General features: G+C 41.2%; 2 protein-coding genes across 3 annotated transcripts in view; one reads left to right on the forward strand and one right to left on the reverse strand.

The window, feature by feature from the left end:
• SIMC1 (SUMO interacting motifs containing 1) overlaps positions 1-17,255 on the reverse strand; it is a 79,642-nt gene extending 62,387 nt beyond the window's left edge. For both annotated transcript variants that reach the window (XM_027034942.2, XM_027034935.2), the window contains exon 1: positions 16,986-17,255. In XM_027034942.2, coding sequence (XP_026890743.1) covers positions 16,986-17,114 — 129 coding nt within the window. In that variant the 5' untranslated portion in view covers positions 17,115-17,255. The remainder of the gene's footprint in view (positions 1-16,985) is intronic.
• Positions 17,256-17,427: 172 nt separating this feature from the next.
• Positions 17,428-27,154, forward strand: part of THOC3 (THO complex subunit 3) — an 87,588-nt gene continuing 77,861 nt past the window's right edge. The window contains exons 1-2 of the mRNA XM_053226289.1: positions 17,428-17,683; positions 21,860-21,990. The gene's annotated coding sequence lies outside the window, so the exon portion shown is untranslated. The remainder of the gene's footprint in view (positions 17,684-21,859; positions 21,991-27,154) is intronic.

Consider the following 27,154-nt stretch of genomic DNA (forward strand, 5'->3'; position numbering starts at 1 on the left):
CCTTAAAGAGCTGGAGAAAGAACAGCAAATAAAACCCAAAACCAGCAAAAGACAGGAAATAATAAAGATTAGAGCAGAAAACAATGCTATTAAAAGCAAAAAAACAAAAAACAAAAAACAAAAAACCTAGTAGAACAGAACAATGAAACCAGAAACTGGTTCTTTAAAAGAATTAACAAAATTGATAAACCACTAGCCCGTTTGATCAAAAAGAAAAAGGAAAGGACTCAAACAAAATCAAGAATGAAAGAGGAGAGCCCACAACCAATACAGCAGAAATAAAAACAATAATAAGAGAATATTATGAGCAATTATACACCAATAAAATGGGCAATCTGGAAGAAATGGACAAATTCCTAGAAACATATACACTACCAAAACTGAAACAGGAAGAAATGGAAAATCGGAACAGACCCATAACCAGTAAGGAAATCAAATTAGTACTCAAAAGTCTACCAAAAAACAAGAGTCCAGGGCCACATGGCTTTCCAGGGGAATTCTACCAAACATTTAAGGAAGAGTTAACACCTATTCTCTTGAAGCTGTTCCAAACAATGGAAATGGAAGGAAAACTTCCAAACTCTCTCTATGAAGCCAGCATAACCTTGATTCCAAAACCAGACAAAGACCCCACTAAAAAGGAGAACTATAGACCAATTTTCCTGATGAACATGGATGTAAAAATCCTCAACAAGATATTAGCCAACCAGATCCAAGAATACATTAAAAAAATTATTCACCATGACCAAGTGGGATTTATACCTGGGATGCAGGGCTGGTTCAATATCCACAAAACAATTAACGTGATTCATCACATCAATAAAAGAAAGGACAAGAACCACATGATCCTCTCAATAGATGCAGAGAAAGCATTTGACAAAATACAGCATCCTTTGATAAAAACGCTCAAGAAAGTAGGGATAGAAGGAGCATACCTTGAGATCATAAAAGCCATATATGAAAGACCCAACGCTAATATTATTGTCAATGGAGAAAAACTGAGAGCGTTCCCCCTAATGTCAGGAACAAGACAGGGATGTCCTCTCTTGCCACTGTTATTTAACATAGTATTGTAAGTCTTAGCCTCAGCAATCAGACAACACAAAGCAATAAAAGGCATCCAAATCGTTGAGGAGGAGGTCAGACTCTCACTCTTTGCAGATGACATGACACTCTATATGGAAAACCCAAAAGATTCCACCTAAAAACTGCTAGAACTGATTCATGAATTCAGGAAAGGGGCAGGATACAAAATCAATGTACAGAAATCGGTTTCATTCCTATACACCAACAATGAAGCAGCAGAAAGAGAAACCAAGGAATTGATCCCATGTACAATTGCACAAAAAACCATAAAATACCTAGGAATAAATCTAACTGAAGAGGTGAAAAATCTAGACACTGAAAACTATAGAAAGCTTATGAAAGAAATTGAAGAAGACACAAAAAAAAGGGAAAAAGATTCCGTGCTCCTGGATAGGAAGAACAAATATTGTTAAAACGTCAATACTACCCAAAGTAATCTACATATTCAATGCAATCCCTATCAAAGTAACACCAACATTCTTCACAGAACTAGAACAAATAATCCTAAAATTTGTATGGAACCAAAAAGACCCTGAATTGCCAAAGCAATCTTGAAAAAGAAAACTAAAGCAGGAGGCATCACATTCCCAAACTTCAAGCTATACTACAAAGCTGTAATCATCAAGACAGTATGGTACTGGCACAAGAACAGACACTCAGATCAATGGAACAGAATAGAGAATCCAGAAATGGACCCACAAACGTATGGCCAACTAATCTTTGACAAAGCAGGAAAGAATATCCAGTGGAATAAGGACAGTCTCTTCAGCAAGTGGTGCTGGGAAAACTGGACAGCGACATACAGAGAGATGAACCTGGACCACTTTCTTACACCATACACAAAAATATGAACTCAAAATGGATGAAAGGCCTAAATGTAAGAAAGGAAGCCATCAAAATCCTCAAGGAGAAAGCAGGCAAACTGCTTTGACTTTGGCCGCAGCAACTTCTTACTCAACACATCTCCAGAGGCAAGGGAAACAAAAGCAAAAATGAACTATTGGGACCTCATCAAAATAAAAAGCTTCTGCACAGCAAAGGAAACAATCAGCAAAGCTAAAAGGCAACTGACAGAATGGGAGAAGATATTTGTCAGTATCCAAAATCTATACAGAACTTCTCAACCTCAACACCCCAAAAACAAATAATCCAGTGAAGAAATGGGCAAAAGACACGAATAGACACTTCTCCAAATAAGACATCAGATGGCCAACTGACAAATGAAAAAAATGCTCAACATCACTCATTAGGGAAATATAAATCAAAACCACCATGAGATACCACCTCACACCTGTCAGAATGTCTAACATTAACAACTCAGGCAACAGATACTGGTGAGGATGCAGCCACTGCTGGTGGCACTGCTGGTGGGAATGCAAAATGGTGCAGCCACTCTGGAAAACAGTATAGAGGTTCCTCAAAAAACTAAAAATAGAACTACCCTATGACCCAGCAAATGCACTACTGGTTATTAATCCACTGGGATACGGTATGCTGTGTCGAAGGGGCACATGCACCCTTAAGTTTATAGCAGCACTATCAACGGCAGCCAAAGTATGGAAAGAGCCCAAATGTCCATCAATGGATGAATGAATAAAGAAGACGTGTGTGTGTGTGTGTGTGTGTGTGTGTGTGTGTGTCTACACACACACATAACATACAATGGAGTATTACTCAGCAATCAAAAAGAATGAAATCTTACTATTTGCAACTACGTGCATGGAACTAGAGGGTATTATGCTAAGTGAAATTAGTCAGAGGAAGCCAAATATCACATGACTTCACTCAGATGAGGACTTTAAGAGACAAACAGATGAACATAAGGGAAGGGAAGCAAAAATAATATAAAAACAGGGAGGTAAACAAAAAATGAGACTCTTAAACATGGAGAACAGCAGTTTGCCAAAGGGGTTGTGGGAGGGGGGATGGGCTAAATGGGTAAGGGGCATTAAGGAATCTACTCCTGAAATCATTGTTGTACTATAAATAACTAACTTGGATGTAAACTTAAAAAAATAAATTAAATACAAATTAAAAAAAATAATATTTTGCAGGGTTAGTTTATTGATAATAAACTCTTAGTTTTTGTTTGTCTGGGAAACTATCTCTCCTTCTATACTGAATGATAGCCTTTCTGGATAGAGAATTCTTGGCTGCACATTTCTCCCATTCAGCACTTTGAATATTATCAAGCCACATGTTTCTGATCTGCTGCAAAATCCCCTGCTAGCCTTATGGGTTTTCCCTTCTTGGTTACTGTCATCTTTGGTCTTGCTTTAAAATTTGTTTCTTTATCACTATATTTTGCCAATTTAATTGCAATATGTCTTCGTGTGGATTTGATTTGGCTGATTCTGATGGAAGTTCTCTGTGCCTCCCGGATGTGGTTATCTATTTCCCTTCTCAGATTAGGGAAGTTTTCAGCTATTTCTTCAAATAAATTTTTTGTTTCTCTCTCTTCTTCTGGGACTGCTATGATACGAATATCATTATGCTTGATGAAGTCATCGAGTTCCCTAAGTCTATTCTCATTTTGCATAATTCTTTTTTCTCTCTTTTGTTCAGACCGATTATTTTTCATTACTCTGCTTTTTAGGTCAATAATTCATCCTCTGTTTATTCCAGCCTGTTGGAAGAATCCTTTCTTCAAATGTGTTTCTCATTTCATTTATTGAGTCCTTTATCTCTGCTATGCTATTCCTTATCTGTTTCAAGAGGCTTACATCTCCCTCTCTTTTCTCAAGTCCACTGAGTATCCTTATGGTCACTACTTTAAATTCTCTACCAGGCATGTTACTTATATCTGTTTCGCTTAGATCTCTGCCCATGGCCTTGTCCTGTTCTTTTATTTGGGATAAATTTTTGTTGTCTCATTTTGTCTCTGTGCCTGTTTCTGTGTGTTAGGTAAGTCAGCTATGTCTCTTGCTCTTGAAAGTAACCGCCTTACGTAGAAGATGTCCTCTAGTGCTCTGCTGTTTAGTGTCTCTTGTTCCCCAGGGCCTGCTGCTTCTGAGAGGGTCTCCAATGTGTACTGCATGTGCTCTGTCTTGTCCTGGCCACTTTATCCTTCAGGCTAGTCATTTGCAAAGACTCTCTTTGCCTTTTGTGGGTAGTGTTTGGTCCCTGGCCTGAATGTGGTGCGTTTTAACTAGGTGTGTTCTGGTCTGTTTGTGAAATGAGACTGTTGCCACCGTAACCAGAACTGAGGCTCTGCAAAACTCCCAAGTCAGGAGACATGGTGTGAGCAGGGTTTGGGACAGTTTTCTGTGGAAAGGGGCCCACCATGCAGGGTATGAGGCAAGTGTGACTAGGAGGGGCAGTTCTAAAGAGTATGGGGAGTGGGGCTTGGTGTAAGCAAGTTAGGTAGCATATTTGATGGATGTTCTGGATCCCACATGTAGCTCTGTGTTTATGTGAGGGGCAGGGGAGGGAAATGGCACCAGCCAGTTCCTTTGTTTCTGGAGAGTATCTCCACTGACACTCTCTGGGATATGCTCTGAGATGAGCGAATAACCTCCACACTGTGTGACCCAGACAGTCTGGGATCACTGTTTCCATACTGTATATCTGTGTGTTGTTTGCCTGCCTTCTAACAGCAGAGCAATGCCTTCTGGGTTCTATCCCAGCCAAGCCCACTGACCTTTGAAACACCAGGCTTTAAGCCCCACTGGTTGCAGGAACTTATGAAATTGGCCTCTTTTACTTTCCAATCTAATTGCTGGCTACGGGGATTTGTTTTCCCTGTGTGCTCCCCTGTGTGCTAGTCTGTCTTTCACCCTTCTCCGTGACCATGGCTCCCTCCTCAAGATAGAAGCCACTATCTGTTTCTGTCCCAAACCACATCTTTGCACTTCCTATTTTCTTCATTGTGGCCTTTTTTCTACCTTTAGTTGTGAGTTTGTTATGCCAGTCTCCAGGTCAATTTCTGAGGTATTTAAGATGATTTGATAGTTATCTAGTTGTATTCGTGGGATGAAGTGAGCCTAAAGTCCTCCTACTCTGCTGCCATGTTTCCCACCCCACATTGATTTTTGAATGAACAGCCTTGCATACTTAGGATATATTCCTCTTGATCATGGTGTATAATTCTTTTTAGACACTATTGGCTTCAGCTTCCTAATACTTTGAGTTTTTCTGCATATGTTCAGTGAGAGATATTAATGTTTTTCTTTTCTTATAATGTCTTTGTCTGGTTTTAGGGTGTTAGGGTAATGCTGGCCTTACAGAGTTAGGCTGTGTCTTCTCTGCTTCCATATCTTCTATAGAGAATTGGTATAATTTTTTCCTTAAACGTTTAGTAGAATATGCCAGTGAACCCAACTGGGCTTGGTACTTTCTGGTTTAGAAGGTTATTAATCATTGATTCAATTTCCTTATTAGATATAGGTCTATCCAGACTGTTCATGTAACTTCTGTAACAAAAAATTTAAAGTTTAAAAAATGTTGGTTCTCCCCCAAATTAACCTATAAATTCAATAAACACCAAGCAAAATTCCAACGGTATTTTTGAAAGAAATGGAGATGATTCGAAAGTTCATCTGAATCAGAAAAGGCTGAAGAATAACATTAAAAAAACAGAAACAAAAATGAAAAACTATAAGGGAAAGCAAAAGGTAAGTGAAGAGGTGAAAAGGGTTCCTGGATCCAATTCCAGTGTGTTCTGTGGAGACTTCCCCACACCAACAATCAATTCTCTCATGTCTGAGAGGTCAACTCAACTCTGACATGATCTCCCTGGAGATAGAATCATATTCCATAGGTAACAGGCTCAGTGAGACAAACTTCCAAACCCTCTCCAGGTGTGCCACTCTCCGAGCACTTTTTTAAAAGTTTATTTATTTTGAGACAGAGAGACAGAGAGAGCGAGCCAGCACAGAGACTGCTGTGGGGCTTAAACTCACAACGGTGAGATCATGACCCGAGCTGAAATCCAGAGCCAGATGCCAACTGACTGAGCCACCCAGGCGCCGTTCTAGCACCTCTACGTGTTCACCAACCCAGAAGCTCTCCAGACGTCCTTTGGGTTTTCATAAAGGCTTCATTATATAGTCAGAATTGATTGACTCATTGGTCACTGGTGATTGAAGTCAATCTCTAGGCCCTCTCCACTCTCTGGAGGCCTGGGGGTGGGACTGAAAATTCCAATCCTCCAACCATCTGGCTTCACTGGTAACCAGCTCCCTTATTTAGGTGTTTTCCAAAAGTCACCTCACTACCATAACAAAGAATACCTTTAACTTCTCATCACTTAAGGAGTTCCAAGGGTTTTGAGAGCTGTGAGCAAAGAACCATGGATAAAGACTACACATAGGTGAGAAATATATATTTTGTCATCTGAATGATCAAAAAATATGTATATGTGTTTAAAAACTTTTTTAATTTAAATTTTTAAAAATTTAAATCCGAGTTAGTTAACATATAGTGCAGGGTGCCTGGGTGGCTCAGTCTGGTAAGCATCTGACTTCAGCTTAGGTCACGATCTCAGTTTGTGTGTTTGAGACCCATGTTGGGCTCTGTGCCGACGGCTCAGAGCCTGGAGCCTCCTTCAGATTCTGTGTCTCCCTCTCTATCTGCCCCTCCCAGTTCATGCTCTCTCTTTCAAAAATAAACATTTAAAAAATTATTTAAAAAACCATATAGTGGAGTAAGTACATCTGACTAGTGTATCTAGGTTCTATGTCCAAGCCCTATGTGCAAAGTCGTCTGGGAATGTGATGTGAGTATCCGGAGTTTCGGCTTCTTTAGTTAGAAACAGATTATATCGCCAAAGGTGGGAGTTCTGTAAACACAGTTCTGGGATTCAGATACTAGGATCCCACAAAGAATGACATATTGTTCTCGACCATGGTATATATTAAAATTATAAATACATACTACTCTTTAACTCCAAAATCCCACTGTAAGGAATTTGTCCTACAAATGTATTCTCATGACCATGAAAGAGAGTTCATCACATCTTCTGTGATAGCAAAATTAAAATCAGTAAGGGCTGGTCCAATAAATTATGGTCTTTTTCAAAATATTAGAATAACATGCAGCCGATAAATACTTACTAAATGAATACTATGTACCAGGAATCATCATGTTATGCACTAGGAATACCACTGTAAGCAAAATGGGCAACAGCTTTGATGAGGTACTAATATTTTTTTTAAATGCCTAAAATAGATTTAGTGGTTTAAAAGATTAGTATGACTCCATTGGGAAAAAAGACACTTACGCATTTTTGTGTGCACACAGAGAAAACTTCGGGAACAATACACAAAAACTTACTTATCTCAGAGTGGCAATGGACAGGGGTGGGTTTTTTCCTGAAGCCCTGAATTTTTTACCTCTATTTAAAATTTTAAAATACTTTTTATAATTTAAAATGGGGAAATTTTATTTTTCAGGTGGTATGATTACCTTAAAAAAACAGAAAACAAAGAGAACCCACTGGAGAGTCTAGGGTTTCCTTCTGGAGTAAGGAAAATGTTCTAAAATTAGATAGTGGTGAAGGTCAAACAATTCAGGGAATTTTATGGGTGGGAATCTTCACGTAAGGTATGGAATTATATCTTAATAAAGCTGTTAATGGGGGATGGGGTAAGTGATCTGCAGGCTTACATGAGAGCTGACCTTGATTTAAGATTCAAATTAGTGTGACATCTGATGTTTAAATTCAAAATGTAGGTGAATTCTGCCTTTTATTCTAAGACATAGCCACATTTTTTAGTTTTAAAAGTCTTAGTAGCCTGGAAAAAAAAATTAGCCTGGGATAGCTGCCATATATATCCCTTGGCTCTCCCATCACATAAAATTATTTTGACGTAACTGCAACAAAACTTAGCAGGAGAAAAGGATTCCTTAGAAAATCAGTAAAAGGAATTGTTTCTCCTAGAATAAATAGTTACTGAGAATCTACTACACTCAAGGCACTAAGCTAGTTGCTGGGGATATGGCTGTGTCCAACAGTGTACTTTTATTTGGAGGAAGGGATTAAGAAAGAGAAGACGATTTTTAAAAATATTTTTAAAGTACATGATAGGGGTTTAAAAAATAATTTTGGGGGTTGCCTGCATGGCTCACCTGGTTAAGTGTCTGAGTCATGGTTTTAGCTGGGGTCATGATCTCGCAGTTCATGGGTTTGAGCCCCACATCGGGCTCTGTGATGACAGTGAGGGGCCTGCTTGGGATTCTCTCTCCCTCTCTCTCTCCGCCCCTTTGCTGCTCACTCTCTCTCTCACTCAAAATAAATAAACTTAGAAAAATAATTTTTGGATTAAAAAACTGCAATGGGTCTATTCTTCTAAAACCATACATTAAAAAAATTTTTTTAACGTTTATTTATTTTTGAGAGACAGAGACAGAGAACGAGCAAGGGAGGAACAGAAAGAGAAGGAGACACAGAATCTGAAGCAGGCTCCAGGCTCTGAGCTGTCAGTACAGAGTCCAATGTGGGGCTCAAACCCATGAACTGTGAGATCGTGACCTGAGCTGAAGTCAGACGCTTATCTGACTGAACCACCCAGGTGCCCCTAAAACTACATTTAAAAAACAGAATTATTTTGCAACTTGCTTTTTTCAACTTATCCATTTATTTCTAGTGCCTCCAGAGGATGTGCCTTCAGAAACCTGGTGAGAGGTTTGCAAGTTCACCCCAGGATTTTCTTTTTTAAAATTTTATTAATTTAATTTTATTTATTATTAAAAATTATTTTAATGTTTATTCACTTTTGAGAGAGCATGAACACACAAATGGGGGAGGGGCAGAGAGCGAAAGAGTGGGAGACACAGAATCTGAAGTAGGCTCTAGGCTCTGAGCTGTCAGTGCAGAGCCCAAGGAGGTGCTTGAACTCATGAACGGTGAGATCACCACCTGGGCCTAAGTGGGATGCTTAACTAAGACACCCAGATGCCCTCACCCCAGGATTTTCAAGATTGAGACTAATGGTGGTAAACCTGTTCTACTAGTTAGCACCTGGCTGACCCTACCTCAGATTCTTCATCTATCAAATAGGGATAATAACAGTACCAAACTTACGGGGCTGCAGTGAAGATTACTTGAGCTAATCCATGCAACGTACTTAATTAACAGGGTGCCTAGCATAAAGGCAAGCTATTCATACTATGTGAGGCTCACCATGATTGGCATGCTCAACCCTGTGGGGCAACCAGTTACTCAGAATCAAAACACTAGCTCCAGGACAAGAAACGCACAGGATTCAAAGCAAGTTTTATTGATTGCCAAAAAGGAAACCCCATAAAATGAAAGGTAAGCCATGTTTCTAATTAGGAAGACAGTATTATAAAGATGTTATTTCTCTTTCAATTAACTTATAAATCCAACACAGTAGTTTTGAACCAGTGGCAATTTTGCCCTCCAGGAGCACTCGGGAGTGTCTAGAGACACTTTTGGTTGTAACAAGTTGGGGGAAAGGTGAGGTGCTGCTACTGGCTGGCAACTAGTGGGCAGAGACCAAAGATGCTGCTAAACATTCCACAGTGCACAGAACAGCCTCCCACAACAAAGAATTATCTGACCCAAAGGAACCCTAATCAAATGCAATCCTGGACAAAATGATTCTAAAATTCTTTTGGAGGCCTACATGGGCACAATAACCAAGAAATTTCGGGAGAAAAATAAGGAAAGATAATTGCTCTATTAGATACCAAAAAATATGATCAAACCACAAAAATAAAACAGTAAAGTTCTGTCATTGAAAACAGACCAATCAATGAAGCACAAAAGAAAACCTAGAAACAGACACAAGTGTATAAAATAATTCGGTGTTAAAAATATGTCTCAAATATGTGGAAAAAAGATAATTATTTGAGAAATGATTCCCAGACAATTAACACCATATATTATAAACTCTCATATCTAGAGTGTTCCCCTCCTATATCTGCAATCAGGGTGCATCTAATAGTTGGTCTCACATTTCATGTGGTAGTTTCTTTTTTCCTGAAAAGCTGTTCTTAAGTTGACAGCAAGTCTTACATAGGGCAATACGGTGGCAGGTACATTTCATGCCATATAAAACATTTTAGGTGAATTAAAGATCTAAATGTAAGAATGAGTGGTAAAAGAATAATAATAAGGAAATAAAAGGAAAGTAATCTCAGGACAGGAAAGAGCTCTCTAAACATAAAACAAAGAAAAAAACCATAAAGATAAAAGATGCACAGATACATACATAAAAGTGTAAAACTTCATTAAGTAAAACACCACAAAGTACAGATTTCTAAATTTAGTATCATCCCCATTTTAAAAGTAGAAATTATTTGGAGGTTGACAAAATGATTTTAAAGGGATCTGACAGAATAAACATGCAAAACTAGTCAAAAAAAATTCTAAAAAGAGCAATGAAGAGTTTCCTCTGCTTATTGTTAAAATTTTCAATGCTTATTTATTTTAGAGAGACAGAGACAGAGTGTGCACAGGGAAGGGACACAGAATCTGAAGCAGGCTCCAGGCCCTGAGCTGTCAGTACAAAGCCTGATGTGGGGCTTGGGGCGCCTGGGTGGCTCGGTCAGTTAAGCATCCGACTTCGGCTCAGGTCATGATCTCACGGTCCGTGAGTTCGAGCCCCGCATCGGGGTCTCTGCTGACCGCTCAGAGCCTGGAGCCTGTTTCGGATTCTGTGTCTCCCTCTCTCTCTGCCCCTCCCCTGTTCATGCTCTGCCTCTCTCTGTCTCAAAAATAAATAAACGTTAAAAAAAATTAAAAAAAACAAAGCCTGATGTGGGGCTCGAACACAGGGGCTCAAATTCAGGAGCCGTGAGACCACGACCTGCGCTGAAGTCCAACGCTTAACTGACTGAGCCACCCAGGTGCCCCTCCTCTGCTTATTATTAAAATAGCATGTACCAAGGCGAGAAAAGAAAGTCCACAAATAGACACAAAAATATATAAAAGTTTACCATTTGATAAAGGTAATATTTCAAACCACAGGGTAGAAAGGATAGATAATTCAATAAATGTTAGGACAACTAGCTAACCATCCTGAAAGAAAAAGATGACTATTTTATCCCTTTTTTGAAATTAATTCCAGGTGGATTAATAAATTAAATGTAAAAAATATTTTTATAATCTTAAGAGGAAAGGCTTCCTAAGGAAAAGAGTGATAGAGCTGGCTACACAAGAATTTAAAACTTTTGTAAAGAACCAAAAGAAATAAAAAATTGGGGGTGGGGGAAGTAATGTGTATAACACAGGGGGCTGTATTAGTTTCCTAGCACAAATTACTGCAAAATAGCTTAAAACAACAGGCATCTATCATCTCACAGTTCTGGAGGCTTAAAAGTCAAAACCAATCTGCAGTGCCACGCTCTCTCGAAGCCTGTAGAAGATAATCTGTTCCATGCCTTTCTCTTAGTTTCTGGTGTCACCAGCAATCCTTGGTATTCCTTAATTTGCAGCTTCAACTCCCATCTTTGTTTCTATTGTCACATGGTGTTCTTCCTCTATTCTCATGTCTTCTTATAAGGACACCAGTCATATTAGATTAGTAAGGGCCACCCTACTCTGTATGGCCTCATCTTCAATTACTACATCTGCAATGGCCCTATTTCCCAATAAGGTCACATTTTGTAGTGGTGGTTAGGCCTTTGACATATCTTTTTGAAGGACCCAATTCAACCCATAACAAGTCTTTAGTATGTAAGGAAAATTTACAAATAACACCCCAATAGGAGAAGAACAGGTAATCTTCATGCACACAATCTCTCTCTCTATATATACCCAATATACCACCAATAAACATGTTCAAAGTGTCCAGCTCTACTACATGCTGAGCACACTCTCTGATCTCCAACCTCACTAGCTGCTCCTCCTCCCCTTACCTTCATCTGAGGTAGACGCTGTGTGTGCCCTAGGGCTACGTCCAGGATGCTCTTCTTGTTGAGTCTTAGCCTAGATGATCTCATCCAGGTCAAGGACTTTACTACGACCTATGTGTCAATGACATCAAATTTGTGTCCCTAGTCAGACCTTCTCCCCTGGCCTCCAAACTTAGTACAAACAACATACCTTGTATCTCCAGCTGGCTATTCTATAAGCATCTTTTAACACCTTCAAAACAGAACTCTTGAATCTTTCCTCCAATCCTGTTCTTCAAGTCTCCATTTCAATGAATGACACCAACATACATCTAGTTGCTCAGGCCAAAACCAGAGCTTCATTCTTGATTCCTCCTTTTCTTTTCATTGTCCACATCCAAGTTATCAAGACTCATTGATTCTACTTCCTATCTTCCAATGTCCCAAATCCTTCCAGTATCCCAGGCTATTCCAAGCTACAATTATTTTTGGTTTAGACTACTGCAGCAACCTCTTAAACTGGTCTCCCTGATTCCGCTATGGTCTCCTTTCAGGAAGGTGACTATACTCCTGGTTTGTTTGGGACAGTTCTAGTTTTCACCTGTTGTTTGACATCCCCTCCAGTTAGCACCCCCTTTCATTTGCAAAAGGATTCCCACTTGGATGATAAATTACACGGTCACCTTACTGTACAGTATTATCTTCTCACAGTAGCTAAAACTACTTTTTAAATCTTTTCTTTTTTTTTAATGTTTATTTATTTTTGAGAGAAAGAGTAGACAGAGCATGAGCGGGGGAAAAGCAGAGAGAGAGGGTGAAACACAGAATCTGAAGCACGCTCCAGGCTCTGAGCTGTCAGCACAGAGCCTGACACGGGGCTCGAACCCACGAACCGTGAGATCGTGACCTGAGCCAAAGTTGGACACTTAACTGACTGAGCCACCAAGGCACCCCTAAAACCATCTTTTAAAAATGCAAATGAGATCATGTCATTCCCCTGCCTAAAACCCTTCAAAGATTTCTTATTACATAAGGATAAAATTGGAACTCCTTATTGTGGTCTACAAGACCCTATATGACCTAGCCCACTACTTCTCATCTCTTCAGACTGCGTCTTCCATTCATTACCTTCCAGCCCCACTGGCCTTTCAATTCCTCCAATTAGTCATACCATTTCCACTTCCAAGTCTTTGTTTTTGCCACACCCATTGCTGCTACCTTAGATCTTCTCATAACAAATCTATTCTGTCATTTTTTTCTCAGATCAAATATTAACTCTTCAGAGAGAGACCTTCTTTGAAAATACAATTTAACGTTCCCAACACCACCTGTTACTATTACATTGTTCACTTATTTTCTGGTTGTTTATTGCTTATATTTCCCCAACAGAATATCAGCTCATTGTTAACTTGTTTACTTCTGGTCCCCAGGGTCAGAGCATGTGCTCAATAAGTATTTATTGAAAGAATGAATCACAACCAAAGAAAAAAATTAAAACCAGGACAGCTCATAGAATTTGGCTACCAAATCAACAAATATTTAAATGAACAAAAGTGCCTATTTTTATTTCTAACACTCTGTATCATCTGACATTACATTTATGTGACTGTTTATTGTTTGTTTCCCCTTGACTAAAATAGAACCTCCACAAGGGCAGGGACTTGTTCACAGCTGTATTGTTAGCACCTACAAGTGCCTTGCATATAGTAAGTGTTCAGTAAATGTTTACCAAATAAGTTGACAATATCTAGGAGTGACTGGGTAGTGGAGAAAAGGGTATGGTGAGAATATAATTGGTGCACAATTTCTGTAGGAAATTTGGCAATATATATCAAAAGCTCTCAAAGGGGGCATACCTTTTGACTTCATACTCTCACTTCTAAGAGGAACTCATCCTAAAGAAGCAAATAAACAAGGGTACAAAGATTATTTGTGAGGGACTTTACACTGGGTTGTTTATGACAGAGAAAATTTGTAAATGTCAGCATGATATCCATTAATAGGAGATCATAAATAGAATTACAAATCTATACAATGAAACACATTAAAAATATTGGAGAGACATGTATTTATTAGTGCAAGAGACAAAAAGTATATTAAGAGAAAAGGTGGGGCACCTGGGTGGCTCAGGCAATTAAGCATCTGACTCTTGATTTTGGCTCAGGTTTTATCTCATGGTTCGTGAACTCAAGCCTTGTGTTGCTTGGGATTCTCTCTCTTAAATAATAAATAAACATTAAAAAAGAGAGAGAAAAAGGCAAGCTAAAAAAACCCCACATGTATAGTGGAATTTCATTTTCGCAAAAACATACATGGGGAAGACACGAGGGTCTGTATGAATGCACACTGGCATTTACAGATAAAGTTTAGATGGACATACTTCAAAATATCAACACTGGTTATCTCTGGATGGTGAGATTAAGGACAGTTTTAATTTTCTTCTACATACATTTCTAAAGTTTTTGTAATTAGGTCAACATTCTGCTTTTGTAAGTGGCAAACAAAAAGTAGTATTATGGAAAACACAGACCCGCTTCATAAACTTAGTGAAGACTAAAGCCCAGGTTAAGAACCAGGAGTTCAGAAATGTCAACTTCAGTATTGGAAATAGTTTTCTGATTTCCCGAATTCAAGCAAGTTGTTTCCCCTCAGTCAATATTTGTAAAAAAAAACAAAAAAAAAAAAAAAAAGAAAAATAAATAAAACTTGTTTCTTTTATTTCATCGCCTGCCAAGCTTGAGAAGGTCAGGCCTGGTTGAGAAAAAATACAAAGTGTAGCAAAAGCGATCATCTATGCTAGGCATTTTCCTTGTGTTGCCTTATTAAAACCCCCCTTATGATCCTGTCAGGTAGGTATCAATGTTCTCAAGCGCAAAAGCTGAGAGAGGTGACAGAATTTGCCAAAACTCTCAGTGCTGCTATACGGGGTGGGGGTTCCTGATTTGAAGAGAGGTCTCTCTGACCTCAGGGCCTTCAGGCGAAAGCTAGACAAAAGCGTTTTAGGCTTTAACCTTGCAAGTCTCTTACCGCAGCTGATCTCTGACATGGTTATCCTACTGCCCTATTTAATTTGCAACAACCATAAAAAGAGACCAAGCCTGGAGTTTTAAAGGAAACTGGAGTAAATATATGGAGAAGCAAGATTTACATTGGGTACTATTCTCTGGAATGTGCCCTTCATTTCTCTTCAACTCAGAAGGCTCAGAATGAAAAGGCTTGGTTGGGCGGTCACGGGGGAGGGGAGCAGTTTGAGAGAGCACCCACGTTTGTGTGTGAAGGGCCACAAGAGACACCACAGACGAAGGGATGACATCTGAGCACTTAAAGAGAGGAGCTGGACGAAGATGAGGGAAGATGGACGACACCTGGAAGGAAAGGGGGCTTGAGACCAGGGGCAACGGGAACGAGGAAGAACTGGAAGGAAAGGCAGCTGTGAGTTATCCTGAGGCCACTTCTTCCTTCCACCTTTTTTCTCCCTCTCGTCTTTTCCTTGCTTATCTCGGTCACGATTAGGCCTTCAGCACTCTTTTCTATTTGGGTGATTACCAAATCTCTCCAGTCCTGACTTTTCTCCAGAGTTCAACTCCTCCTGAGGTCCCAACTGAAGGCGGCATCCCTTCCACCTCAAGCCTGTCTCCTACTCATGTACTCGTTCTCACTTATCAAACATCCATTAGAACTGCTCTTTCTCCTCTCTTCCTTCAGCCATTCTTTCACCCAACAAACATTTATTGTGGGTCTACGTCCTTCACACCGCCACAGCACTGGGGCTACCCCATGCACTTACCATGTCGGGTCACTTCTCCTCTGAAATCTTGTCTGTCCATCCCCTATAAGTTCTTTACTGAGATTTACTGAGAATCCTGCATGCTTGAACCAGGGCCACACGGGACTAGACGTTAACTGGTCTGGCATGCCATTCATTTTGTAGCGACCACTTCGCATTTAGCACTATACCTGGGGCACAGAAGGGGCTGGCAGTGGAGGCGTAGGGACTACAAACTGGCTGGGACCGGAGGAGCAGAAGCTAGGAGATTTGCCTCGAAGGAGTATTTGCATATGAAGAAAGGTGTCTTCCTTAACCTGTGGGTTACAGACCTATACCAGCCAGAGAATTCTTTTATTTCTGGGGTGTGTCCGTGGGAAGCTGGGAAGACGGCTGGAAGTCTGATGTTGAGAGTCTTCTGATAGAAAGCCTGTCCACCTCCCACTCCTGGAGTACTCAACAGTCACTTGTTGAATACATCACCTTCTGTGAGAGAGGTCACGGACATTGTGTTCTCCACTGTATCCCCAGCGCCTAGCACATCTAGCCCACATTAGGAGTTCCGTAAATATCTGTGGAGGATTCTAGAAAGGCAGGGACCATAGATATTTCATTCACCACCTCAGGACGAAGGACAAAGACTAAAGACTAAGGAGCCTGAAGGAAAAAGGGAGCAAGACGTTTCCCTCCCTATTCCTTTAGAGCTGGGTAAATGTTTGCTAAGCGAAATAAATCGCCCTCCTGCACTACTCCAAAATCGGGCCCCTCGCTCGGCTGCCAGGCCCTGGAGCGCGGCCACCATCTGGCTCAAGCTCAGGCCCGCGCTTCCCTCCCTCCCAGCCCGGGCTCCTGTTACCTCCCTGCACACATCTGTACCCACCACAGGCCAAACAATTACACGCTCCCGCGTCCCTGCCTCGAGATCCCCCAGGACCACGTCCCCCCAGCTCCCCGCCCCCACCCGGGCTCCGGGGAAGCCGGCGGCCGGGCCTCACACCGCCGCTTGCAGCCGGCTCCTGCACCCCCCCGCCACAGGCGCTCCAGGCCGCCGTCCATGTGCTCGGCCGCCGTTGCCAGTCCCGGCCCGCTGAGGCTGCAGCGCGGAGCCCGGGAGGCCCGGCGGCCGCGGCCCGGGCCCGCCGCGCTCCTCTGGGCGGGAAAGGTCGGCAAGCGGCGAGGCGGGAAGCGGCTGAAGCTGTGAGGCACCAGGGGGCGGGAGGCGGTGGCGCGGGGGGACCAGCGGGCCGAGCCGGGGGTGCGAGGATGCGCAGCCCGAGCGGGGGCAGCGCTCCGGCCTCGGCGGGGCTGGGCGAGCGGCGGCTTGCTCACTCACCACGGTCCGGCGGGGCAGAGCGCCGGGGGTTCGGGACAGGGCCCGGCGGAGCCTCCGCGCCCTGCCCGAGCGGGCCCCCCCGGAGCTCTCGGAGCCGCTGTCGTCCGAGATCACGATGAAATCCTCCATGGCTGCGGGCCCCGGCCGAGGCGGCGCGCGGGCGGCCGGCGACCCGGACGACGGCGGCGGCGACTTCGGTTCCTGCTGCTGAGGCGGTGGCGGCGGCGACAACCGGAGCCATCACCCTACCGGCCCCGCCCCTTCCCGCCCCGAGCCCCGCCCCCGCCGGCCGGCTCCGCCCCGCCCCTCCGGAGCCAGCCCCCCCCCCCCCCCCCCCCCCGCTGGCGGTGGCGAGCGGCGAGCGGCGAGCGGCGGGCGGCGGGCGGCGGGTGGGTCGGGCTCTGGCCCCGCGGGCGCTGTGCTTGGCGGGGAAACTTATCTTCCCTTCCTGGGGAGGAAAAAAAAGAGAGAGAGAGAGAAAATCAAGTCGCAGCCGGCTTGGGCCGGTGTTGCGGGCGGGCGTGGGAGACGCTGAGGCTGCGAGGGCTTCCCCAGCTGTTTCCAACTGACCCAAGTGTGAAGTGAGGTGTGAACAGGGAGGCCTCTGACTGAGCCCGAGCCCACTGACTGCCCAGGAGAGAGGCCCTTGAGGACCTGGCCTGCAACAGACTGGCTGGAGGGTCCCCCACTGACTGAGGGTAGGTGGCCTGGCCTGTGGCTGAGGGGGCAGAGACCACCCCCGCTCCCTTGTGCACAGGTGCCAGTACGACTGTGAGATAAATGCCTAGAAGTGGAATTACTGGGTCAGAGGGGATGTTTCTGCTGTTTCGATAAATGATGCCAAATTACTCCTAAATTGTACCAACTGGCAGTTTCACCAACAATCTGGGTCACGCAGGCATTTAAACTGTGAGATTCAGAAACTTGGGCAGTTGGTAGCAGGATCAGAAACTTGAAAAAATGTACAAAGAGAAGCCCTGAGATGGCTCCCGCCAGGAAAAATGAGATGTTATGAATGAGCAAAGTTATAAAGATAAAAAGATATACCCGGTAGAGGGAGAAGTGGTAGGTAGGTGGCCGGTTGTAGGGCAGGAACAAGTCAAGATGGGGAGGATCTGTGTTACGATAAATGTTGGGTATTGACAAAATCCTGTAGCTCATGCTCCCGCAACTTGCTAATATGGGTTGACAGAGCCAATGGGAAAACATTTCTCAGAAGAGGGATTGATTTCCAAAGGAATGGTTATCAGATGCTACCTGATAAGCACCGTCTAGAGCAGTGATTCTCAAACTTCAGTGAACATCACAATCACCAAGAAGACGTGTTCAAACACAGATTGTTGGGCCCCACCCCGGAGTTTGTAATTCTGGGGTATGAGGCATGAGGCTCTGAATTTATATTTCTGAAAAGTTCCCAGATATCGTTGATGCTGCTGGTCCGGGCACCATGTGTTGAAAACCACTGGTCTGGTGGGCAGGGAGTCTGCTGCGAATGCATTTCAGAAGTTCTGGTTGAATGGCGAAAATCATCCCATTGTGAGGGGATTCATTAAGTTGTCTTCACCAAATGCCATTAAACATTCGTTTTATTTGACTCCCTGCTTCTTGAAACACTGTCTTCTCTAAGCTTCTGTGACGCTGCACCTCTCTGACCACTTCTTTTCAGTCTTCCTAGGTGACTCCTGCTCCTCTACTCACTCCTTGAATCTTATTTTTAATTTTTTTTTAACATTTACTTATTATTGACAGAGACAGAACATGAGCATGTGAAGGGCAGAGAGAGGAGGAGACACAGAATCTGAAGCAGGCTCCAGGCTCTGATCTGTTAGCACAGAGCCCAATGTGGGGCTCAAACCCACAAACCGTGAGATCATGACCTGAGCAAAGTCGGACGCTTCACTGACTGAGCCACCCAGGCGCCCCATCCTTGAATCTTGATGTTCTTCAGAGTTCTAACAGAGGCCACCTTCAAGCACTCTCCCTACACAGTGTCAAAATGGCTGTAAGGGTAACTTTGATGTGGACGGCTCCCACAGGCTTATATTGAATGAATTAAAACCGAACCCCTGTCCCCTCCAAAAAAGCCTGCTTCTTCTTCTCTGTTCCCTATCTTAGTGAGCGGTGGTACTACCAGCCAGCAATTGCTCAAGTGAGAAATCTGAGCATTATGCTTGATTTCTACCTCTTTCTCACCAACAAGTCCTGTCTCTTTTATCTCCTAAATATTTTTCGTGCCCGTTTGCTTCTTTTGGCCTCTTCTGGGATCCTTCTAGGCAAGCTAAGGTCACCTCTGGCCCAGTCTGCTTTAGTAGTCACCTATTTAGTCTTCCTGAATCTATTCTTGCCCTCTTTCATTCCTTTTTCCACATCCAAAGTGATCTTTAAGAGAGTTTGTAATCAAGCCCCCTTTAGTGGCTTCCTAATAACACTGTGTCTTAGTCGCCACCATATTAACAAAATACCATGGCCTGGGTTACTTAAACAATAGAAGTTTCTTTTCTTACAGTTCTAGAGGCTGGGAAGTCAAAGATCAAGGTTTCTGGTGAAACCTCTCTGTTTAGGTTGCAGATTTTTTTTTACAGCCTCACATGGTCTTTCCGCAGTGGGTGTATGCTGAGAGAGAGGGAGAGAGGGAGGAAAGGAGGGAGGAAGAAAAGAAGGAGCAAAGGAAAGAGGGAAGGAGGGAGACAAGGAGAGGGAGAGGGGAGAGAGAGGAAGGGAGGCAGAGAAGGAAAAGGAGAGAGAGAGAGAGAAGAGAGAGATTTCTTCCTCCTATAAGGCCACTAATCCCAGCATGAGGGCCCAATCTACATGTCTAATCTAACCTTAATTACCTTTCAAAGGCCCCATATCCAAGTACCATCACATTGGGGGTTAGAGTTTTTTTGGGGGAACACAAATATGGCACTATAAACTTTTAAATGTAAAAAATATATTTTTGTAAATTATATAAATATTATATTTATATATAGTAAACATATGATTTCACCATAAGTAATTTTTACCCCCCCCAAAAAAAGGAAGGGAAAAAATTTTGAACTCTATGATATGCATGTTACAGTGTTAAGGGACGAAGTGTACTGATGTCTACAAGTTATTTTGAGATGCATCAAAAATAAAATAGATGAATGTGTAGATGGATAAATATGGATAAAGCAAATATAACAAAATGTTAACATTGTCAAATCTACATGATACTTTAACTTTTATGTAAATTTGAATGTTTTCATATTATATTGAGAAAAAATTTAAAATTAAGAAAGTGAATTATGATTTTATAACGTTTTAAAAAAAGGAGAGTGAAGATTATGATGAACCCTGTGTGCCCATCATCCAGCTTGAAGAATGATCAATCTTGTTCCACTTATATTCTTACCCACTCTGTCACAACACAGTGACGCTTTTGAAACAATAGTGAACAAGGTAGACATGGTCTCTGGTTTATGGTGATTATACTTTGTGGAGAAAGCAGACAATAAGCTAGTAAATAATTATAAATTATGACAAGTATATAACCAGTTTGTGATATACTTGTGAGATGTAACTTGTGAGATATAAATATAAAATAATTTTATTGTTTCTCCAGTAACCATCACCACTGTCTGTAGAAATCCTCTTGTTCTCTAGATAGTGAATTCCCTTAAAAAATAGTCTATTCTGGGGGTGCCTATGTGGCTCAGTCGGTTAAGTGACTCTTGATTTCAATTCAGGTAATGATCCCATGGTTCGTGACATTGAGCCCCGCATCGGGCTCTGCCTGGTTGGGATTCTCTCTCTCCCTCTCTCTCTGCCTCTCCTCTGCACATGCTCTCTCTCTCTGTCTCAGAATAAATAAACATTAAAAGATTTTTTAAAAAAAATATCCTGTTCTGGTCCCATTCCAAGCATTATGACTTAGGCTTGTCCATTTAAAGTCTTTAATCTCATATTTAATTTATAGCTCTTACCATTCTCTGGGTGCAGGTAGACTTGTGGTTACAACAGCTCCTCGTGGAGAGGGTGGTAATGTCCCCTTCTGTACCCTTGACTCTTGTTCCTCCCAAGTAGGAATGAGGAAGAGGGAGAGAGAATATTCTCTGCAAGACTGTCCAGAAAGAATTGTTTGCTCTTTTTCTGCTGGTTGTTGCTGTTTCAATAATAGTTCTCCCAATGTGTGGGGAGTACAGAGGCTAGCTCTCTTACTTGGACAGGGCACATGGTTGCTCCCTGGGGCCTGCTCTGTGTACATCCTAACCTAGGAGAAGTCAGTCTCAACCTCTTTCTCCCAGACATCCCCATCAGTCCCTACCAGGGGCAATCTAACCTGTAAGCCTGTTGGGGGATCCTTGTTTTTCGGGGATCCTTGTCTGGAGGGGCTTCTTGGGGAGTGCCAGCAAGAGCCTTGAGGCTCAGCCATCTTCTGTGCTCTCTAGGAGACTCACACATGGAGATTTTGCATGCTTAAATCAGGAAGGAAAGAAATGCAGGCAGCTCTCATCCTGATGATCTTTATCTAAGCCCACGTTAGCTCTCTTCTCCCTTCCTTCGCACCCAAGGACATCAGGGGCTTGTTCAAGTCATGGTTCAGTAACTTTCAGACAAGTTCTCAGCTTGGGGAATGGGAAGAAGAATAGTTTGCTGCACTTTCAACTTGTGGTAAGGGAATGGGGAGAACAAGTTGAATGACCCCATCTTCTTTAGCTAGGGAGAGTTAATGGATGGTTGCTAACTACAATATTCATCTGGATATATGAACTAATTGGAGAAAAATTTAAATTCTACTTTTGTTGCAGAATTTATAATAAAGTGGTTAATATTAGTAACTAACTTTTAAGCATAGTGATATGACTTTAAGGGTACAACGGTGTTCTGATTGTATATATCTTTCTCATCAGCCATCCTGCCTGAAAGTCAGGAAACACAGGGGCCCTGGTTGTATAATAAGAGTACACTTGAAAAATGCCTTGTCCTTATCTGAAAACCCAGATGGAAGAATACCAGCCCTGAAGTTGCTTTTCTTAAAACTGTAAGTAGTGTCACTTACGTTTTCTTGGTCATCCTGGATCTGTCTTGAAATACTCTGTTTACCCAAGGCTTCTAAAATCATAGTTTTTCACAAGCTAGTATCTTTGTGTGTTTTTCTTTTCTTTTTTTTCTGGGAGATTTGTCTTATTTTTTTCCAGATTTATTGAGATATAGTTGACACATAACACTGTGTAAGTTTAAGAAGTACAATGTGATATTTTGATACATACATATGTTGTGAAATATTTACCACAATAAGGTTGGTTAACACATCCTTTACCTCACATAACTACTGTTTTGTTGTTGGTATGGTGAGAACATTAAAGCTTTGCTCTCATAGCAACTTTCAAGTATACAATACAGTATTATTAACTATGGTCATCATGCTGTACATTAGATGCCCAGAACTTATTCATCTTAAAACTGAAAGTTTGGACTGTTTGATTAATAGCTCCCCTTTACCCCCTCCCAACCCTGGCAACCACCACCCTTCTCTTTGTTTCTATAAGTTTAATGTTTTAGATTCCACATATAAGTGAGATCATAGAGTATTTGTCTTTTCCTGAATTATTTTCCTTAGTATAATGCCCTCAAGGTCCATCCATGTTGTTGCAAACAAGGATTTCCTTTTTTTTTAATGGCTGAATAATATGTGTGTGTGTGCGTCTGTGTGTATTTTTCAAGGTGATACTTCTTAATAGACTTATTCCCCTTAAATAATACATTAATCCCTTGTAAACTGAGAGGCTAACGCAGTCATTTATTCATCCAATGATTACTGTATAGGTATCTCCCACTTTTCTGAAAGTTCCACATTATACCACTTTGCTTTTATGAAAGACTTAACATTAGTATCTGTTTTTGGTAACCAAAAGAAATCTGAAGAGGATTTTCACCCTTATGAAAAAAGGCAAAAAGCAAAAACAGTGTCCAGCATTTGTTTTGCAGCCAGCCCTAAGAGTGGCAGCTTGCACCCCAAGCAGTGAGAGCGGCCCTGCCCAGCTCCTTTACCAGGATCTCCACTCAGCATCTCAGCAGCGAGCCACTGTAGCTTTGAACTGTGTCTGTGAGCATCTGTGCTGTATCTCAGTTTATTTTGTGCAGCTGTTAGCAAGATGTGTCCTAAGGTAAGGGAAGAGCCTAAGAGAGGTTATTTTTGGGGTCTGGAAACACAAAAAATTCCATATAAATGAATGGAAATTGCTTCTTTGCTTTATGCCATTTCAGCTTATGAAGGGTTTCACAGGAGGACTCTAGTTTTGGATGGAAGGATGTATTGAGTGCCTATTGGGTGTCAGGCACCTTGTTAGGGGCTGGGGATGAAACAGTAAGCAAGAGAGTCATGGCCTCTGTTCTCACAGAGCTGAGCAGTCCTACTTTGTGAATGAAGAAAACAAATCTCAATCTCTTACTTTCTTTTGAAAAATATTTATTTTTTTAAAAAAATGTTTATTTGTTTATTTATTTATTTATTTGGGGGGCTGCCTAGAAGAGTTTGCTGCAGTCGCTCTCATACATCTCGCGTAGATTATTTTTGCCAAATCTGATCACTTATGTATTTAAAACTTCTGAATAACATACGTATATGACCAGTCTACAATAATCCTGATTCAAAAAAGAAAGTTCTTCATTCAGTCAGTCTAATCTGCACTGAAACTTTTTTATTTTATTTTTTATTTTTTAAAATTTACATCCAAATTAGCATATAGTGAAACAATGATTTCAGGAGTAGATTCCTTAATGCCCCTTACCCATTTAGCCCATCCCACCTCCCACAGTAACCCTCAGTTTGTTCTCCATTATTTATGAGTCTCTTCTGTTTTGTCCCCCTCCCTGTTTTTATATTGTTTTTGTTTCCCTTCTCTTATATTCATCTGTTTTATCTCTTAAAGTTCTTATATGAGTGAATTCATATGATTTTTGTCTTTCTCTGACTGATTTCACTTAGCATAATACCCTCCAGTTCCATCCACGTAGTTGCAAATGGCAAGATTTCATTCTTTTTGATTGCCGAGTAATACTCCATTGTACATTTATACACCACATGTTCTTTATCCATTCATCCATCGATGGACATTTGGGCTCTTTCCATACTTTGGCTATTATTGATAGTGCTGCTATAAACATGGGGGTGCATGTGTCCCTTCAAAACAGCACACCTGTATCCTGTGGATAAATGCCTAGTAGTGCAATTGCTGGGTCGTAGGGTAGTTCTATTTTTAGTTTTTTGAGGAACCTCAACACTGTTTTCCAGAGTGGCTGCACCAGCTTGCATTCCCACCAACAATGCAAAAGAGTTCCTCTTTCTCCACATCCTCGCCAACATCTGTTGTTGCCTGAGTTGTTAATGTGAGCCATTCTGACAGGTGTGAAGTTGTATCTCATGTGGTTTTGATTTGTATTTCCCTGATGATGAGTGATGTTGAGTATTTTTTCATGTGTTGGTTGGCCATCTGGATGTCTTCTTCGGAGAAGTGTCTATTCATGTCTTTTGCCCATTTCTTCACTGGATTATTTGTTTTTTTGGGTGTTGAGTTTGAGAAGTTCTTAATAGATTTTGGATACTAGCCCTTTATCTGATATATCATTTGCAAATATCTTCTCCCATTCTATCGGTTGCCTTTTAGTTTTGCTGATTGTTTCCTTTGCTGTGCAGAAACTTATTATTTTGATGAGGTCCCAGTAGTTCATTTTTGCTTTCCCTTGCCTCCGGAGACGTGTTGAGTAAGAAGTTGCTCTGGCCAGATCAAAGAGGTTTTTGCCTGCTTTCTCCTTGAGGATTTTGATGGCTTCCTGTCTTACATTTAGGTCTTTCATCCATTTTGAGTTTATTTTTGTGTATGGTGTAAGAAAGTGGTCCAGGTTCATCTTTCTGCAGGTTTCTGTCCAGTTTTCCCAGCACCACTTGCTGAAGAGACTGTCTTTATTCCATTGGATATTCTTTCCTGCTTTGTCAAAGATTAGTTGGCCATATGTTTGTGGGTCCATTTCTGTGTTCTGTATTGTGTTCCATTGATCTGAGTGTCTGTTCTTGTGCCAGTACCATACTGTCTTGATGATTACAGCTTTGTAGTATAGATTGAAGTCTGGGATTGTGATGCCTCCTGCCTTGGTTTTCTTTTTCAAGATCGCTTTGGCTATTCGGGGTCTTTTCTGGTTCCATACAAATTTTAGGATTATTTGTCTAGCTCTGTGAAGAATGTTGGTGTTACTTTGATAAGGATTGCATTGAATATGTAGATTGCTTTGGGTAATATCAACATTTTAACAATATTTGTTCTTCCTATCCAGGAGCATGGAATCTTTTCCCATTTTTTGGTGTCTTCTTCAATTTCTTTCATAAGGTTTCTATAGTTTTCAGTGTCTAGATTTTTCACCTCTTCAGTTAGATTTATTCCTAGGTATTTTATGGTTTTTTGTGCAACTGTAAATGGGATCGATTCCTTGATTTCTCTTTCTGTTGCTTCATTGTTGGTGTATAGGAATGCAATTGATTTCTGTGCATTGATATTATATCCTGCAACATTGCTGAATTTATGAATCAATTCTAGCAGTTTTTAGGTGGAATCTTTTGGGTTTTCCATATAGAGTATCATGTCATCTGTGAAGAGTGAAAATTTGACCTCCTCCTGGCCGATTTGGATGCCTTTTATTTCTTTGTGTTGTCTGATTGCTGAGGCTGACTTCCAATACTATGTTGAATAACAGTGGCGAGAGTGGACATCCCTGTCTTGTTCCTGACCTTAGGGGAAAAGCTGTCAGTTTTTCACCATTGAGGATGATATTAGCATTGGGTCATTCATATATGGCTTTTATGATCTCAAGGTATGCTCCTTCTATCCCTACTTTCTTGAGGGTTTTTATCAAGAAAGGATGCTGTGTTTTGTCAAATGCTTTCTCTGCATCTATTGAGAGGATCATGTGGTTCTTGTCCTTTCTTTTATTGATGTAATGAATCACGTTAATTGTTTTGCGAATATTGAACTAGCCCTGCATCCCAGGCATAAATCCCGCTTGGTCGTGGTGAATAATTTTTTTAATGTATTCTTGGATCTGATTGGCTAATATCTTGTTGAGGATTTTTACATCCATGTTCATCAGGGAAATTGGTCTATAGTTCTCCTTTTTAGTGGGGTCTTTGTCTGGTTTTGGAATCAAGGTAATGCTGGCTTCATAGAAAGAGTTTGGAAATTTTCCTTCCATTTCTGTTTTTTGGAACAGCTTCAAGAGAACAGGTGTTAACTCTTCCTTAAATGTTTGATAGAATTCCCCTGGAAAGCCATCTGGCCCTAGACTCTTGTTTTTTGGTAGACTTTTGATTATTAATTCGATTTCCTTACTGGTTATGGGTCTGTTCCAATTTTCTATTTCTTCCTGTTTCAGTTTGGTAGCATATATGTTTCTAGGAATTTGTCCATTTCTTCCAGATTACCCATTTTATTGGTGTATAATTGCTCATAATATTCTCTTATTATTGTTTTTATTTCTGCTGTGTTGGTTGTGGCCTCTCCTCTTTCATTCTTGATTTTATTTATTTGGGTCCTTTCCTTTTTCTTTTTGATCAAACTGGCTAGTGGTTTATCAATTTTGTTAATTCTTTTAAAGAGCCAGTTTCTCGTTTCATTGATCAAGAGTAATTTTTAATTGAAAACTTACATATGAAAAAATATGTGAACATGTAAATCAAAACCATTTCACACCCATTATGATGACTGTTATTAAAATAAAATGGAAAACAAGTTTTGGCAAGGATGTGGAGAAATTGGAACCCTTGCTCATTGGTGGTAGGAATGTAAAATGGTGCAGCTGCTGTGGACAACATTTTGGCAGTTCCTCAAAAAGTTAGACATAGAATTACCATATGATCCAGAAATTCTATTCCTTTACCCAAAAGCACTGAAAGCAGGGACACAAATAGATACTTATCCACGTATCTTCATAGCAACAGTATTCATGATAGAGACACAGGTAGAAATGACCTCTGTCCATTAACAGTTGAAGGGATAATCAAAATAGAATTCTATTCAGACTTAAAAAGGATGGAAATCATGACAAAAGATATAACATGGAGGAAACTTGAGGACACCATGCTAAATGAAACAAGCCAGTCGCAAAAGGACAAATATTGTATGAGTCTGCTTATATAAGTTACTTAGACAGGCAAA

Source organism: Acinonyx jubatus, chromosome A1, assembly GCF_027475565.1.
Source record: "Acinonyx jubatus isolate Ajub_Pintada_27869175 chromosome A1, VMU_Ajub_asm_v1.0, whole genome shotgun sequence".
Taxonomy (NCBI): domain Eukaryota; kingdom Metazoa; phylum Chordata; class Mammalia; order Carnivora; family Felidae; genus Acinonyx; species Acinonyx jubatus.